The 15,140-nt window shown below is 36.5% G+C and overlaps 1 protein-coding gene across 1 annotated transcript; it reads right to left on the minus strand.

Moving 5' to 3' along the window:
• Positions 1 to 685: 685 nt before the first annotated feature.
• On the minus strand, positions 686 to 13,493 carry abhd16a (abhydrolase domain containing 16A, phospholipase). Its single transcript, XM_051721453.1, has 20 exons — positions 13,350 to 13,493; positions 12,826 to 12,882; positions 12,352 to 12,418; positions 10,293 to 10,379; positions 10,021 to 10,106; positions 9,849 to 9,922; positions 8,541 to 8,648; positions 8,132 to 8,246; positions 7,615 to 7,716; positions 6,622 to 6,685; positions 5,961 to 6,010; positions 5,592 to 5,715; positions 5,284 to 5,388; positions 5,110 to 5,173; positions 4,327 to 4,383; positions 4,175 to 4,237; positions 3,984 to 4,060; positions 2,098 to 2,196; positions 1,834 to 1,880; positions 686 to 1,238 (listed from the first exon to the last, which is right to left on the minus strand). Exons 1-20 carry the CDS (start codon positions 13,449 to 13,451, stop codon positions 1,155 to 1,157), a joined length of 1,632 nt encoding a protein of 543 aa, XP_051577413.1. The 5' UTR covers positions 13,452 to 13,493; the 3' UTR covers positions 686 to 1,154.
• Positions 13,494 to 15,140: the final 1,647 nt, after the last annotated feature.

Below are 15,140 nucleotides of genomic sequence, written 5' to 3' on the forward strand. Positions count from 1 at the left end.
CTCACCCGCACCTATCACATTGCTTCTAAATATATATAAATTTAACCAAACGTTTTACTTCCTAAGAGATTAATAGGAATTTTAAAACATAAAAGCTGTTTTATTCTACATGGAGAGGGTCCCCTTATGTTAGAATCGCATGACCAGCCACTGCTCACTTAATCTCAGTAACCACCCAGTTATTGCATACTCACTCGTGGAATAAATTAATCATTGCTGACTGGGAATAGTCCATTTCTGCAATGGCATCAGTAACTAAAAACTATTATTTTTGAATGATGCTGCATCTAGGTCCCTAAGTGTCAGTGAAAGTCCAAGACAACATATTCAAAAAATGACTGAGTGCACCATCAAGTCATGGAACTTTTTTTTTTACAATGAATACATTTTAATTCTAAACTCAGAAATATTTCATTTCTAGATATTACTTGTACAGTAAAACTTGCAAGCCGCAGTGCTGTTTGATTTGCAAGTCAATCATCCTTTTGATTAGGTTAATTTAAATGAAAAGGTCAAATTGGTTCACAAGTCGGTCTTAATGATTCACGAATTTGAATCAGTCTGAATCAAACTGACTTTTAAAATGTCTCTTATAATCACAAATGACTGGAAAGATAATGGAACCTTATTGGTTTTGTGTAGGAATCCTGAAAGTGTGTGTGACAAAAAAAAAAAAAAAAAGACATTTGAAGACTTTGAGGAACCCCAATAACAAAAAGAGCATCCCCCAGTTTTATTTAATATTCATATGTAATTTAACATTCAGGACATTTTACGATACAATTTTCATTTATAATTACAGTGCTCACAAAATAGGGTACAAATGGATAGAGAAAGGGGCAAGAAATCTTTTTTTGAGTCCCATCCTTGAAGATTCTCTCAAAGAAATCAAACAGACGTCACAAAAGTGACAAACCTGAGCATCATCAAATTTCCAACCCCTTATTTTCATCAACCTTTAAATAGGCAGCCAATGCAATGGAGGCAAAGCATTGCCAATAATTTAAAAAGAATCTTTTTATCAAACTATTCGTACAAACAAGTATTCCCATCACATTTAGACAAACGGCTAACTCTGTAAACACCTCCCTGCAGAACTCTGACTTAAATGTACCGGCGTGTGATTCCCTTTGACCTCTGTCCTCCAGTGCTTTCTACAGTCTCCAAGGAGATCGGAACTCAGAAATGGGGAGTGGAGTGCAGTGTGTCGTCTCAAAGTTTCGCATGTACTTTCGTGCCTGCGAGACAGACAAGGAATGTCTGGTCAGGTCAATGCTGTCTAAAAGTGTCAGCATTAAGGAATAAAAACATTTTATTCTGATAGTAAAAAACATTAGTACTAAAGAGTACTGCCACACTGCATTGTCATTATTTGAAGGCCCATTAAGCAATAGTTCACACAAAAATAAAAATTCTGTCATCATTTACTCACCAAACCAAAACAACTTCTCTGGAGCACAAAAGGAGATATTAGGCATAATGAGATCCTCAGTAACCATTCACTGTTATTGTATAGAAAAAAAAGATGTAATGAAAGTTAATGGTGACTAAGGCTGTCAGACCCTAACATTCTGCCAAACATCATTTTTTGTGTTCCAGGGAAGAAAGTCATAACTGGTTTGGTGAGTAAATTATCTTGAATTTTCATTTTTTGGGTGAACAATTTTACACTAAGTGCTTAATGGTATTTTATGTGCAGGAATGTGGTTAAGTACACTACAGTGCTTGGTAGTATACTACTAAATATTTAGATCCATACTTATGAAGCATAGTTGACTACGTAGAACAGTAGCATATTAATCACTAGGTATATTCAGCTTTATTGTAACATACCAAGAATAGAGCAAGCTGCCTTCTACCTTCGGGTGCCATGTCCTCACCTAAAACATAAAGTCAAGTTTAGATATCTGACAGTGAAATCTTTGTCTTTGCTTTTTATCAACAAAGACTGTAGCATGGCCAGTCATAGCAGGGACAATCACTGTTGAAAGCATTCGTTTCTAACACAAACCAACCCACTTGAGTTCTTGGAATGAGTCGTATTACAGTACAAGTTGGTTATGTTAACACTAGAGATCAGTTATATGAAGTGCTTACCAACACTCCAGGGGAACAGTGTCTCTCTGTCGGTCTGATAGGACTGCAGCACAGACAAGCACCAATCATCATCTGCCTCATAACCAGTGTTAACAGATTCTGAGAAACAAAGGGAAAATATTACTCCATTGTAAACATTCTCCTTAATAAAAGCATAAAAAATGGAGGTAACAGAAATTACTTAGGGTGAACCCTTATAGACATTCTGGATGATATTAAAGGGATAGTTCACCCAAAATTCTCTAATCATTTACATATCCTCATGCCATCCCAGATGTGTATGACTTTCTTTCTTCTGCTGAACACAAATGAAGATTTTTAGAAGAAAATTTCAGCTCTGTAGGTCCATACAATGCAAATGAATGGTGACCAGACCTTTCAAGCTCCAAAATTCACATAAAGGCAGCATAAAAGTAATCCATACGACTCCAGTGGTTAAATTTGTCTTCAGAAGCGATATGATAGGTGTGGGTAAGAAACATAAATATGTAAGTCCTTTTTTTACTATCCATCTCCACTTCAAAAAAGGATTGAAATATAGATCTGTTTCTCACCCAAAGTGACTGCATCACTTCAGAAGGCATATTAAACCATAAGGATTACTTTTATGCTGCATTTATGTGATTTTTAGAGCTTTAAAGGTCTAGTCACCATTCAATTGCATTGAGAGCTGACATACTCTTCTAAAAATCTTTGTTTGTGTTCAGCAGAAGAAAGTCATACACATCTGGCATGGCATGAGCGTGAGTAAATAATGATAAATAATAATAGGGCAGTGGTAGCTCAGTTTAGGGCAGTGGTAGCTCAGCGGTTAAGGCTCTGGGTTACTGATCAGAAGGTCAGGGTTCAAGCCCCAGCACCGCCAAGATGCCACTGTTGGGCCCTTGAGCAAGGCCCTTGACCCTATTTGCTCCAGGGGTGCTGTATCATGGCTGACCCTGTGCTCTGACCCCAGCCTAGCTGGGATATGTGGAAAGAAGAATTTCACTGTATATGTGCAAATGTATAATGTGTGATAAATAAAGAAAATTATTAATTATAATTATAATGAACTTTAACTACCAGTACATCATAATTATATTCATCTTAGTTTCATGGTTCAGCTAGTATTATGGCCAATATTTTAATCTAATATTTTTTCGTCTGTTAAAAACTCAAATAAATCCTACTGAAGCCCTAATCCAGAGTTATATATATGCTACTATGTCAACTGAGGCATCATAATGTAAAGTATTAAATTGTTTATTTCTTTTTACTCTTGGGCTGGGTCTCAGCAACTGCTTCACAATACAATACATAGTGATGGATCATGATTGGATTGCGAAAAATGCAGCAAACACGAGGGAGACCCAGTGTCTCTCGGTTTTAATCTCTCTCACACAGTTCGTTTCACTTTTGTCCGGTACGCTACCTCATAGACTGCACTGAGACAGACCGGTTTCAGAGAATGCGCTGAACAGCCCGACTTTTTAAATGACATTTGCACTCATTTATTTAGTCAGCGTCTTTACTCGCTGAGCTACCAACTGAGCACACCCTGGGATTTGAACAGCGAACCCCAGGGGTGGTAGCCAGTGTCTTTTCCACTGAGCTACCCAGGCCCCCTTTGTGCTCATTTATTGATGCTGCTTCATTATTTAAACTGTTGAAAATATGAATGCACATCTCACAATATTTTATCAAGATCCTTGTATCAATATTTTTGTAAGGCATTGCAATATCGCAATATTTGACTGTATCGGCACAGCCTATTTGATACATAATTTAGAAAGAGTTCACTGCTTGAATTTGAAAAAAATAAGCCCTTCTAATATTGACCAATCTCAATATTTAAATAAATAATATTGATATTCATCATTAGAAATTGATCAACTATGTAAACTTACCTTCTTCTATTTGTGTCCCTGCTGCAAGCCACTGCCTGACTGCCCTGATAGCATCATCTGTCATTACCTTAGGATACCTAAGAAAAACAGAGATGAAACCAACTAAAGGAGGAACTGAAATATATGTAAACCCAGTAAAATCTGTGGTAGATGTAAAATTATTAGCCAGTTTGTGTGATATCAAATCAGACCTGTACTGGAGTAGTTTGAGTAATAAGTCATTCCCTCTGTTGGACATGATGTCTTCTGGACCCCTGTGTCAAAATGCAATGCAGCGAAATCATATCAATTCATGTTTTTGACACTAGCATGAATGTGCTTATTTCCATCTTGGATAACTCACATGGTTGTGATGATTTCATCTTTGGTTCTTCTTATCAATAACACTGGTCCCTGGTACCTGAAATGAGAACCAATGTCTTTAGATGGTGCTGAAGTATACAAAGGCAATGTTTTCTGCTTTTTCCCATTTTTAATTGACAGACAGTTTTGAAGTAGACAGTAGACGATGAGGAGATGAGGGGAAATGTCAGACCCAAACTCGTGTCACCCGCACATAAGCATTAGCAACATATGTATATGACGTTCGATGTTGTAAGTGTGTATATTAGAGAACAACAGTTATTCGCTTTTTTTCTACTTGGTAATTGGTTATCTGTTCTTTAATATCAGATCTACCGATACAGACCCATCAAATGGTGCCATTTAAGAAATAAGACCCAACAAACAGGACAAAAACAGTGTTCACAAGTATCTTGCTTGTTTATGTATTGTTTGCATAAATTACTCTAATTGTTTAAGCTTAAGAAATAGACATTGCACAAAGATGAAAATAACTATTTAGATCACAAAACAACTTTCCATATGTATATATATATATATATATATATATATATATATATATATATATATATATATATATATATGATGGCATAAAATAATAATAATCACCATTATTAATTTTTAAAATTAATAAAATATTCATCTTGCATACAGTTTTATTTTTGTAGTGTGATTCTTAAGTTATTGTGTAAAAAATGAATCTATGTAGCGGTTATCAGACATTTAAATAAATTTGTATCTAATATTAGTACATATGTGTACTATTTGTGAGAGGATGACTAACTTGCAAAGCTGTTCTGCATTGTTCAGGTTCATGTACTGCCTAATTGTGTGGGTCACCAAGGGTCCTGCGGGAATGGAAACAGAAGAACGTGCATCAGTGACTTTGGGTCTCATTACACTTCTGTCTGGAATCTGGAGAGGAGTCTGGAGAGGAGATCAAGATAACAACACTTACTCCAGCTGTCTGGCATGACCTTCAGAGCAAGGGGTAAAAGGTCATCAAATGAGGCATCTAGAACCAGAGCTTGGATCTCTGGGTATGACATCACGGCCCAACTGGCTAAAACAGAGAGAGAGACATTAATATGGGGCTATATAAAGAGATAAGAGATAAAGATACAGCTGCTTATGAGAACACAATGAAACCAAATAAGTCATTGTATGTTGTGGTGGTTAGTTCCAAGTTTTCCGAATTGTGATTGGCTGGTTTTTAGTTGCAGATGTGATTGCTTGATTGCATTTGTGTGGTGTGTGATTGTTTACCTGTAAAGCCCCCTATTGACCAGGCATACACGATAATGTCACTCAACTGGAAACCCAGTTTGTGCACTGCAAACTGAATGACAATGTCCATTGCATTGGCCTCGTTTTGAGGAAATGGAACTCCCTGAAAGAACAGAAAAGAAAGTACACTTATTATTACAGTTCTACAGTTCCAAAGTCAGACTATCCTCAAAGTACATAAAAAAAACTTGTCCACCACAGACTGTCACCTATTTTACATTTCAGCTAAAACCCACAACTATTAACAGACAGACAAAACCTGAATCGCCAGTTGACAGACCATTAGCTGTGTGGTGTCATAACAAGGTCAGGGTGTGAAGAATAGATAGGACAGGGAGATTCACTTACTGTACTGCCGCCAAACCCTGGGTGATTCCAGCCCAACACTGAGTATCCACCTGTAAGCAGAAGACTTTGAATGCTCATTCAAACAGAGTTTCAAATGCATAAAATATAACACACACTGAGACATACATTTACCCAGTTTTTGTTTTTGCAACGTCACTAACCTAAGCTAATACAGATGTGATAAAATAGAATATATAAGCTATAAATTAAGAATTCCATGCTAAGATGATCATGACTTGTTAGACTAGTAGTATAGTTTTCGTATAGCATGCAACTGTGTTCAAATCCTGATATCCTCAATCCTCAAATCCTAACATACAAATAAACTAAGCAAAATTGCGACAGAGTTTGACAGCTTGTGATCACTATGTGCTTTCACTGAATTAAAAAGAACAGCCTGGACATTCTACTAAATGTCACATGAATCCCAAGCACCATGATGGTGAGTTTTGAGTGGAATACCACTTTAAAGGAAATGATCCTCGAAACCTGCAACTTAATTAGGCTGACCAAATTTAGACATGTGAAGGACCTACAATACAAGATTTTTGGACCTACAATACAAGTTAATTATTCAAGATACAAATTATTACTATTAATTACTATATTTTTGGAAGAACTCAAAATCCACTTTGAAAAGATATGCTGCTTCTTCATGTACCTTCCAGTGGTGTATTCATGCAGCCGACTTCATAGAATCCTGCATTTCCCTCACAGCAGATCACCTGTGATAAAGAAACATTCAATACTACAACAGCATTGAAAAGTGCAGATCCAGACAAAATACTTCATATTAAATACAAATAGGGATGCACCAATGTATCGGCTGCCAATATTTACCGACCAATTATTGACTAATTAAAACGATTGGTATATCTGTTATAAGACGTCGATATGAAAAACCGATGGTTGATTTATAATTAATTATCAACAAACTTTTTAAAACCTCTTTGAATTCAAATACACAATCCAGAAAAATTGTTATTATTAAAATTATTAATATGTAGAAGGGTTGGCACTCCTAGGAACATGTAATATTTAATTTTTATTCTTTCTCGTTCTTATGTTAATGCTAAAAACCGCCATAAACGTACGTGAGAGTTTCCATGTGATGAGGGAAACCATTCAAAACACTTTGAAACCAGCAGACTTTGACTTCTGAGACATCGGTATAATATCCATTCATGCTGCATGATTGATTGAATTAAGACTGAAATCACAATATGGCCTTGTGTGATTACTAAACCTTAAAAGACAGCGTTTCTGCATTCAGCACTTCAACAAGCACTATGTAAGGGCGCTCTCTAGTGGTCTGGATGGTATTATCTATTTTACCACTACAGTACAGAATTTAAAAGGGGGTTTTGTTCCTTTGGTTAAAACTTTTTTTATTTCCACATTTCTGTGGAATTGCCCAACACATGCATAGTATGACTTTGTAATGTTATATCATATACAGTCTGACACAACAGCATTGGCTCAACCAAAAGCATGAGTTTGGGGCAGGACTATCTGTTAGTTTGACCAATGGCAGATGAAGGGTGTATTGAGAAGGCTTTTTGAAATAGTTTATGTGAAAGATTTCATTTGTTCTTATAGTGAATAGTAAACCTCCCCTTCTTCCCTCCATTCTACTCAGTTTTCCAACTCTTACCAAAGTTTTGCCAGTTGTTCCTCCCACTCTCCTCCGGTCAACAAACATGGTGTCAATCTCATTCCCATCACAAGCCACCAGTTTGTTCCGCTGACCTTCATACTGAGCACAACAGCACAGAGAAAACAGGGGAGATAGTGTTATGTTGATTATATGACACACTGTGTTGTAAAACTCAAAAGTAAAATGCTGTGAAACTTTTCCACTTGGAAAAGAGCCTGGCTTTACACTGGTATGTAACTTTCCTCATCCAAGAAAGGACTTTTGCACTGGCTTTCTTGTAGCCTGGGTCTGTAGTCATCTAAGTAGTTAGTAGTTACAAATTTTCAGCTAACGACCCCCATGTGGAAAGCGACTTAATAAACATACTTCATTAGAACTAGTAAATAAAAGATTGTGTGAGGGTTAGGTGATAAAAATGATTATTAGCTCAGTATAAAAACAATAGAAGTCAAATGGAAAGTCTCCACAAGAATCAGAAAAAAAAAAAACGTGTGTGTGCGCGTGCGCGCGTTACCTCTTCTACAAGTCTGGCTTGGCCTTGCTGTAACATGGGTCTCATGGCCTTCTGCAGCAGACCGACCGAGCCCGGGTAGAGCATTCTCCGGCCGAACGAGTGAACTATTAGATAACTACACAAAACAAACACATATGTGAGAACCCATTAAAAGGCATGATGTGGTGTTAGGTTTGTTTGTGAACCTATAATGTGGTATAATACTGAGGTATATGTATATCTATGTATATAATGTGGTATTTATGGAAGTGTTGAATAGCCTTATTATCTAAACCTTTATGTGTGTTACCTTAAGATGTAGCATGGTGGTGCATATGTGTGCAAACGTGGAATGGTTTGTACGTGTTTTTAAGTATAACTTTAACAGCAATTTTTCCATTGTAAATGTGCTATGAGCTATGAGTGTTACCTTAAGATGTGACATGGCAGTGTGCGAACTGAACTCAGTACACTGTCTGCTGCTCCTCTGTGTTTCGGTTCTGGCTTAAGCAGGGACACACCAGCTTTAGACAGCTTGCTGGAGACACAGGATGTGCAGAAAAATATTAGAAACATGCAATGACCTCCAAGTTACACAATGACATCCCATGAAATCAAAATGAGAGTATTGTGGCTTTAGTTCATGTCTGTTAGCTTTGAGGCCATCTATACACTAGTGCAGTGGTTCTCAACATTTCTGACTCCAAGGCAGAAAGCCCCCTCATGTAGGCTATTAGATTTTTATATTATAAGATATATCTATAAGATATTTCCTTAAAACAGGTTGATTCCAGAAATGTCTAGAACTGTATATTGTTAATAAAAAGCAAGCAGTTGAAGGGAGTTATTACATTTGTAGCATTTTCAGTAAGTTGAATTATAATAATTATGTAAAAATTATAATTATCTATCATATTTGAAATAATTTTAAGAGATCTTGAGGCCCCCCGGAAGTGTGCTGAGACCCCCTAGTGGGTCCCGACCCCCTGGTTGAGAACCACTGAACTAGTGTACTCCTAAACATTGACAAAAACTAACAGCAGATATAAACACTAATATTTACAGTCTTACATAAAAAATAGTGATGTTTTGTCTTAAAAATTTGTTGTATTTTTTTATTCCCTTTTCTCCCAATTTGGAATGCCCAATTCCCACTACTTAGTAGGTCCTCGTGGTGGCGCGGTTACCTCAATCCGGGTGGCGGAGGACAAGTCTCAGTTGCCTCCGCATCTGAGACAGTCAATCCGCGCATCTTATCATGTGGCTCGTTGTGCATGACACCGTGGAGACTCACAGCATGTGGAGGCTCATGCTACTCTCCGCGATCCACGCACAACTTACCACGCACCCCACTGAGAGCGAGAACCAGTAATCACGACCACGAGGAGGTTACCCCATGTGACTCTACCCTCCCTAGCAACCGGGCCAATTTGGTTGTTTAGAAGACCTGGCTGTAGTACATTTTTATTTTTTGTCCAATCGAATGTTCTCAAGAATGAGAATGGCAAGCTGCAAATCATGGTTCTTGACTGTGATGTACACTAAAGTCTACTGGTTGATAAAAAAACAACAACAAAAAAAACGGAATGAGCCTTTTAATATGTCCCGCCCTAACTTCCTGTTTCAATAGGATATACTTACATCAACACAGGAAAGAATACTGTGCTTGTCAAGCCATTTCTCAGGGTCTTTAAAGCAAATTGAAACAGGGAGAGAAAGAGAGACCGATTTCACTTACGGACTACTAATTTCTTTCCAGCTGAAATCTGCAGGCCAGTGTTTGAAGTCAAAGTCAAAGCATGCCAGTTTCTTCTGCAGGGGAGATATCAGGAAAACATCAATTTAATGTGCCCAAAATGTTATAAACAAGGCTCTGTGGAAATGTTTCTATGGCACTGCTACTGTCTCACCTTGTTGCTATGTGTGTGATTCTTCCTGGTCTCCTCCAGTATGGTGATGAACTGAAGGTACTCTGGGTTTCTCCAGCGCCCCCATCCTAACAGCAGCACAATGGAAAAAATAAAAACAAACACAAATCATGCTGAATATATCAAGTATTAAATATTATCGTACAACGTAATGAACATTAAACTACAAACATTTACAATTATATTAATTAAACAAATATTGATGAGTTTTTATAGTACATTAACAACCAAAGTCAGATGGAACATTGTGTCACCTCTCAAACAGGCCATTCCCAGCAGACAAATCAGCGCTGTGCCAACATACTGACTGAGAGGAATCAGCTTACTGGTGCAGATGTACCCTATAGGTTAAAAAACACTTATTCATTTTTAATGAGCTCAGTTCAATAGCCTACTATAGCCTGCTGCATTATTAATGCTTCATTTTAAATTTACCAAAGCACACACAAGTTTATAAAAATGCATTATGAGTCAAAAACAAATTACACTACTCTGCAGATATAATCTGTAATATAACTTATATAAATCTTACTTTATAATTTAAACAGTAATATATTAATATTATATAAAGTTGCCTAGTTATTGCAGGTCAAGTAATTACATGATCATTATAAATGTATAAGGCCATCAACAACATGTGTGTATGGCGCACACTCTCTTGTGCAAGGTAAAAACAATATCTAACACAAGAACAGAACAACACACAGACCACAAAATACTCCATTAACTCCATTAATAAGATCATTAAACTATAATAACCTGCCAAAGGAATTGATGTCCCATTTAGTAAACCCACAGTAACTTAACTAAAATGCAGTAAACAAAGAGGAATATACCACATTTAGAACTTGAAAAACAATACACATGAATATCCTTGATTTAAATACTAAAAGTAACTAATATTAGCCTATATCTTATTCAGAACTTAGAATACAGTAAATACGCAAGAGCATACCTTGCCAGTCCATAAAACAGAGCAACTGAAATAGCAAAGAGCTCATTTAGTACTTAAAGCACAGCACATCTCATGCAGAAACAGAATATCGGTATTCCTTAGGAAAATTAGACCATCTGAACATTGCTGATACTTCTTACGAGACAATCTAAAAATACATATAGCACTGCAGTGAGAGAATTAGCCCATGACTCACTGGATATGATTATACCTGTTTACCATAATAATAACACTGAACCAATCACTACATGCTCTTAGCTGCATGTAGAAATGTGTGATTGTATGCATATTAGTTCCCTATTAATCCTGTCAGTTTAATGTTATTATACAATATGCTTGTTCAAGGCAAGATAAGTCCTTCCCTCTCTCTGATGATCACATGTAAACATACAGTACAATCTTAACAAAATGTCATATTTAGATTACAGAGATGAAGTAGATAAACCATATATTATGGATGTCATAAAATATCAATATATATCGATTATTGATCGGCATGTTATTTTATTGATATATTTTTGAGGCATCGATATATTAAAATTAGCCGACATTTAAATCAGAAGCCTAACATGTGTGCTTTCCAATTCACTCAGTTGGCCTCTGTTTAAGAGTCTGGTGTAATAGCATTGGGAGACCACAAGAGGGTGATATACCATTTACTGAAGCGCACACACACACACACACACACACACACACACACACACACACACACACACACACACACAGGATGAGCTGAAGCAGCACAGGAGATGGTTTTGGTACTTCTTCAAGAACAAACAAAGTGCAGTTGATGAGTTTGCAGGTTAGTGAAATTGTTGCAACTGCACAAACTGAACGATTAGAAATGGCGATGTTTATTATGCAATTTCTCTGTATGTAGCCTTTCATTCAAGCTGTCAAACCACAAAATGATATACTTGTAACTGATAATACACTGTGTAGGCTAAATGAAAGATACATGCTCACAATATATCATCAAGTGATGGCTAGTGTAAATAATCTTTGTCCTTTGATAATGATTTGGGTCGAATTTCATGGAAAACTATGCGCGTTACGCTCCGTGGCACTGCAGAATTTTGACACTGAGTGTTGGTGGTATGTGCGTACATTTTGTAAAAAATAAATAATTGCCACCATGTCATCCACCAGATGCGTCTGGTATGCGACCCCCTTTAACTTACCCTGCCGCTCACACTTTATTAAAGTTGTGTTGAGAAATATGTCTGAAGAGACAAAGACTATTGTGCAACGAGCAGAAAAGGCATCGATCCCAAGCCTACCGCATATTCATCTTACTGGAAGTGTACTGCATTTTCACAAAAATACAGTATATGATACCATGTGTTTGTGTAATTTACCTTTCCTGTAGAGATAGCAGAGGAGCAGTGGGGAACTGTAGTAAGACAGAGACCACAGCATAGAGGCCTGAAGGACAACATAAGGGCCTGTGATTACACTGACTCTACATTACAAAACAACCCTGTCAATATTGTGAAAACTAGTCTACATTAAAGGGATAGTTCACCCAAAAATTACAATCATGTCACACTATATGACTTTCTTTCTTCGGTGGAACACAAAGTAGGTGTTAGGCAGACAGCATCAGTCTCCATTCACTTTCATGGCATCTTTTTTCCATGTAATAAAAGTGAATGGTTACTGCGGCTATCATTCTGCCTAACAGCTCCATTTGGTTTGGAACAACATGATGACAGGCTGAACTATCTCTTGGTCACCAACTGCAGGGATAAGTGTGTATCTGTAAAAGGAAAGCAAGAGTCCATAAGCTACTAGGTCCGTGTCAATGAAACATCACAGTGATAATTACATACCCAACCAAGGATGCTGTCAGTGTGCTTCTCCAAACCTCTGGGCTGATAATTCCAACCCTGCACAAAAGAAAGACATGTGAATTATTATATTAATCTTTCAGTCAATTGTTATTGAAACACACTTAGCATTATGCAAAACAATGTAGCATAATACATCTATCATAGCATCAATGTGGAAGCAGTATAATACTGATTGTGGTACTTCCTCTCTTGTCCATCATGACAGTTAACTCACCTGTCATTTCACCATTACTGTAGCTTGCAACTTACTGTCAATGCATGTGTCTGACAACACAGTGAGGTGCCTATCTAGACAGTGGGGCATTAAAGGCGCATTCTGAACGTCAGAATCAAATCGTATCTTAAGCTAGACAAAAATGTTGTCTATCTAGACAGCTCATTCGGTTTTGAGACTCTGTCAGTAACACAATACTACACTTCTGCACATTCGTGCAAGAATTATCTTGCCGTCATTTTAAAGGCTAAGGGTCTGTTTGAAGGGAAGGGAAGGGAAGAGTTCATACCCTTCGCCCCGCTCTGCCGTCGGCTCGGTTCTGGTCCGGTGAACGGTGGATCCGCTGCAGATTGGGCCCAAAAAGGCACCGGAGCCACGTCCAGACAGCCATTCTCACCACGATAAGGAACTACGGCGGCCTACGAGGCTCATAGGTGTCACAATCGCGAATGCGAAAAATAAAACGCGCCTTTTTTACGTCACAGAGCTGAGGCCCCTGATGCTCAATGTCAAACGCTAAATACTTACCTGTTTAAACCTGTTAAATGAATATTCCGGGTTTAATACAAGTTAAGCTCAATCGACAGCATTTTTGGCATAATGTTGATTACCACAAAAAAATATTTTTGACTCGCCCCTCCTTTTCATAAAAAAAAAGAAAAAAAAAGTTAAAATCGAGGTTACAGTGAGGCACTTACAAAGTGATTGAAGCCAATTTTTGGAGGGTTTAAAGGCAGAAATGTGAAGTTTATAATTGTATAAAAGCACTTACAATAATTCGTCTGCTAAAACTCATGTATTATTTGAGCTGTAAAATTTTTTAAACTGTCATTTTTACAGTCATTTTAGGGTTTGTTGACATTACATCATGGCAACAAAGTTGTAAAATTGGCTATAACTTTACAAAGAAAAGATTAGTAAGCAATTTGATCACACTGAAATCATGTTAACACACATATTTTTTTACGTCTTGTGGCCATACTTCTGAAACAGTGAGTATTTTAACCTTTACAGATTGACCCCATTCACTTCCATTGTAAATGCCTCATTGTCACCCATATTTTTGCCCTTTTTATTTTACAAAAAAGGAGGGGCAAGTCAAAAGTAATTTTTGTGGTAATCAACATTGTTCCACAAATGATGCTGATTGAGCTTAACTTTTATTGAACCTGGAATATTCCTTTAATGAGGCCACAAATATAAGTAAAAATAAGTTACATTTATTGCGTCAGAGCCAATTATATGATTCAGTATCTACATGAGTTTATCTGTACAAAAATTTGCTACAGTCAAAATACAACAGTTAGTATATATATATATATATATATATATATATATATATATATATATATATATATATATATATATATATATATATATATATATTGTAAGTGTAGTGTACAACAGAGATAAATGTACACTTTAAGGAAAATGTGCTCTATTTTCTTCGTAAAGTGTATCAAGATTGATATATACATCACACTTGAAATAAAAGACCCCCAGTGATATAGTGTAGATATAGAGGCAATAGTTATAGGGCAAAATTTGTCAAATTATGCAAATACTTTTGAGACAGCAAGATTTTTTTAAGTAACAAATTAACATAATGCTAATTTTAAACAATCACTTCAGAAAAAGGTGCAAAAAGTAGCTTTTTTACAACATCTCAGATATTTTTTAAACAAATGAGTTTCCATTGTGATTGGAAACACAATGAATCCACGTGATTCTACTTTGAACAAATCTACTCCCCCAACTTAAGAAATGTGTTTTATGGTGGTCTTTAGCCTCTGAAATTGGGGCCTTTTACCCAAATAACCTCTTACTTATTGGACAGTAATTAAAAACTTTTGATTTAATCACCTTGAACAAAACTGTACATAAGAAATATATATTTTCTCTCAAAATAAGTGTGAATATTTCAGGGATTCTCATTAGCAACATAAATTTGCAAAATTTTTAGAGATCTTAAATGTTATATCAAATTGCCTCAAAATCAATAGACATTGCATGAGATCTCAGGGATACGTTTTTATTTTATTTTATTATTATTTATTTATTTATTTATTTATTTATTTTG

The sequence above is a fragment of the Myxocyprinus asiaticus genome, chromosome 16, assembly GCF_019703515.2.
Source record: "Myxocyprinus asiaticus isolate MX2 ecotype Aquarium Trade chromosome 16, UBuf_Myxa_2, whole genome shotgun sequence".
NCBI lineage: Eukaryota > Metazoa > Chordata > Actinopteri > Cypriniformes > Catostomidae > Myxocyprinus > Myxocyprinus asiaticus.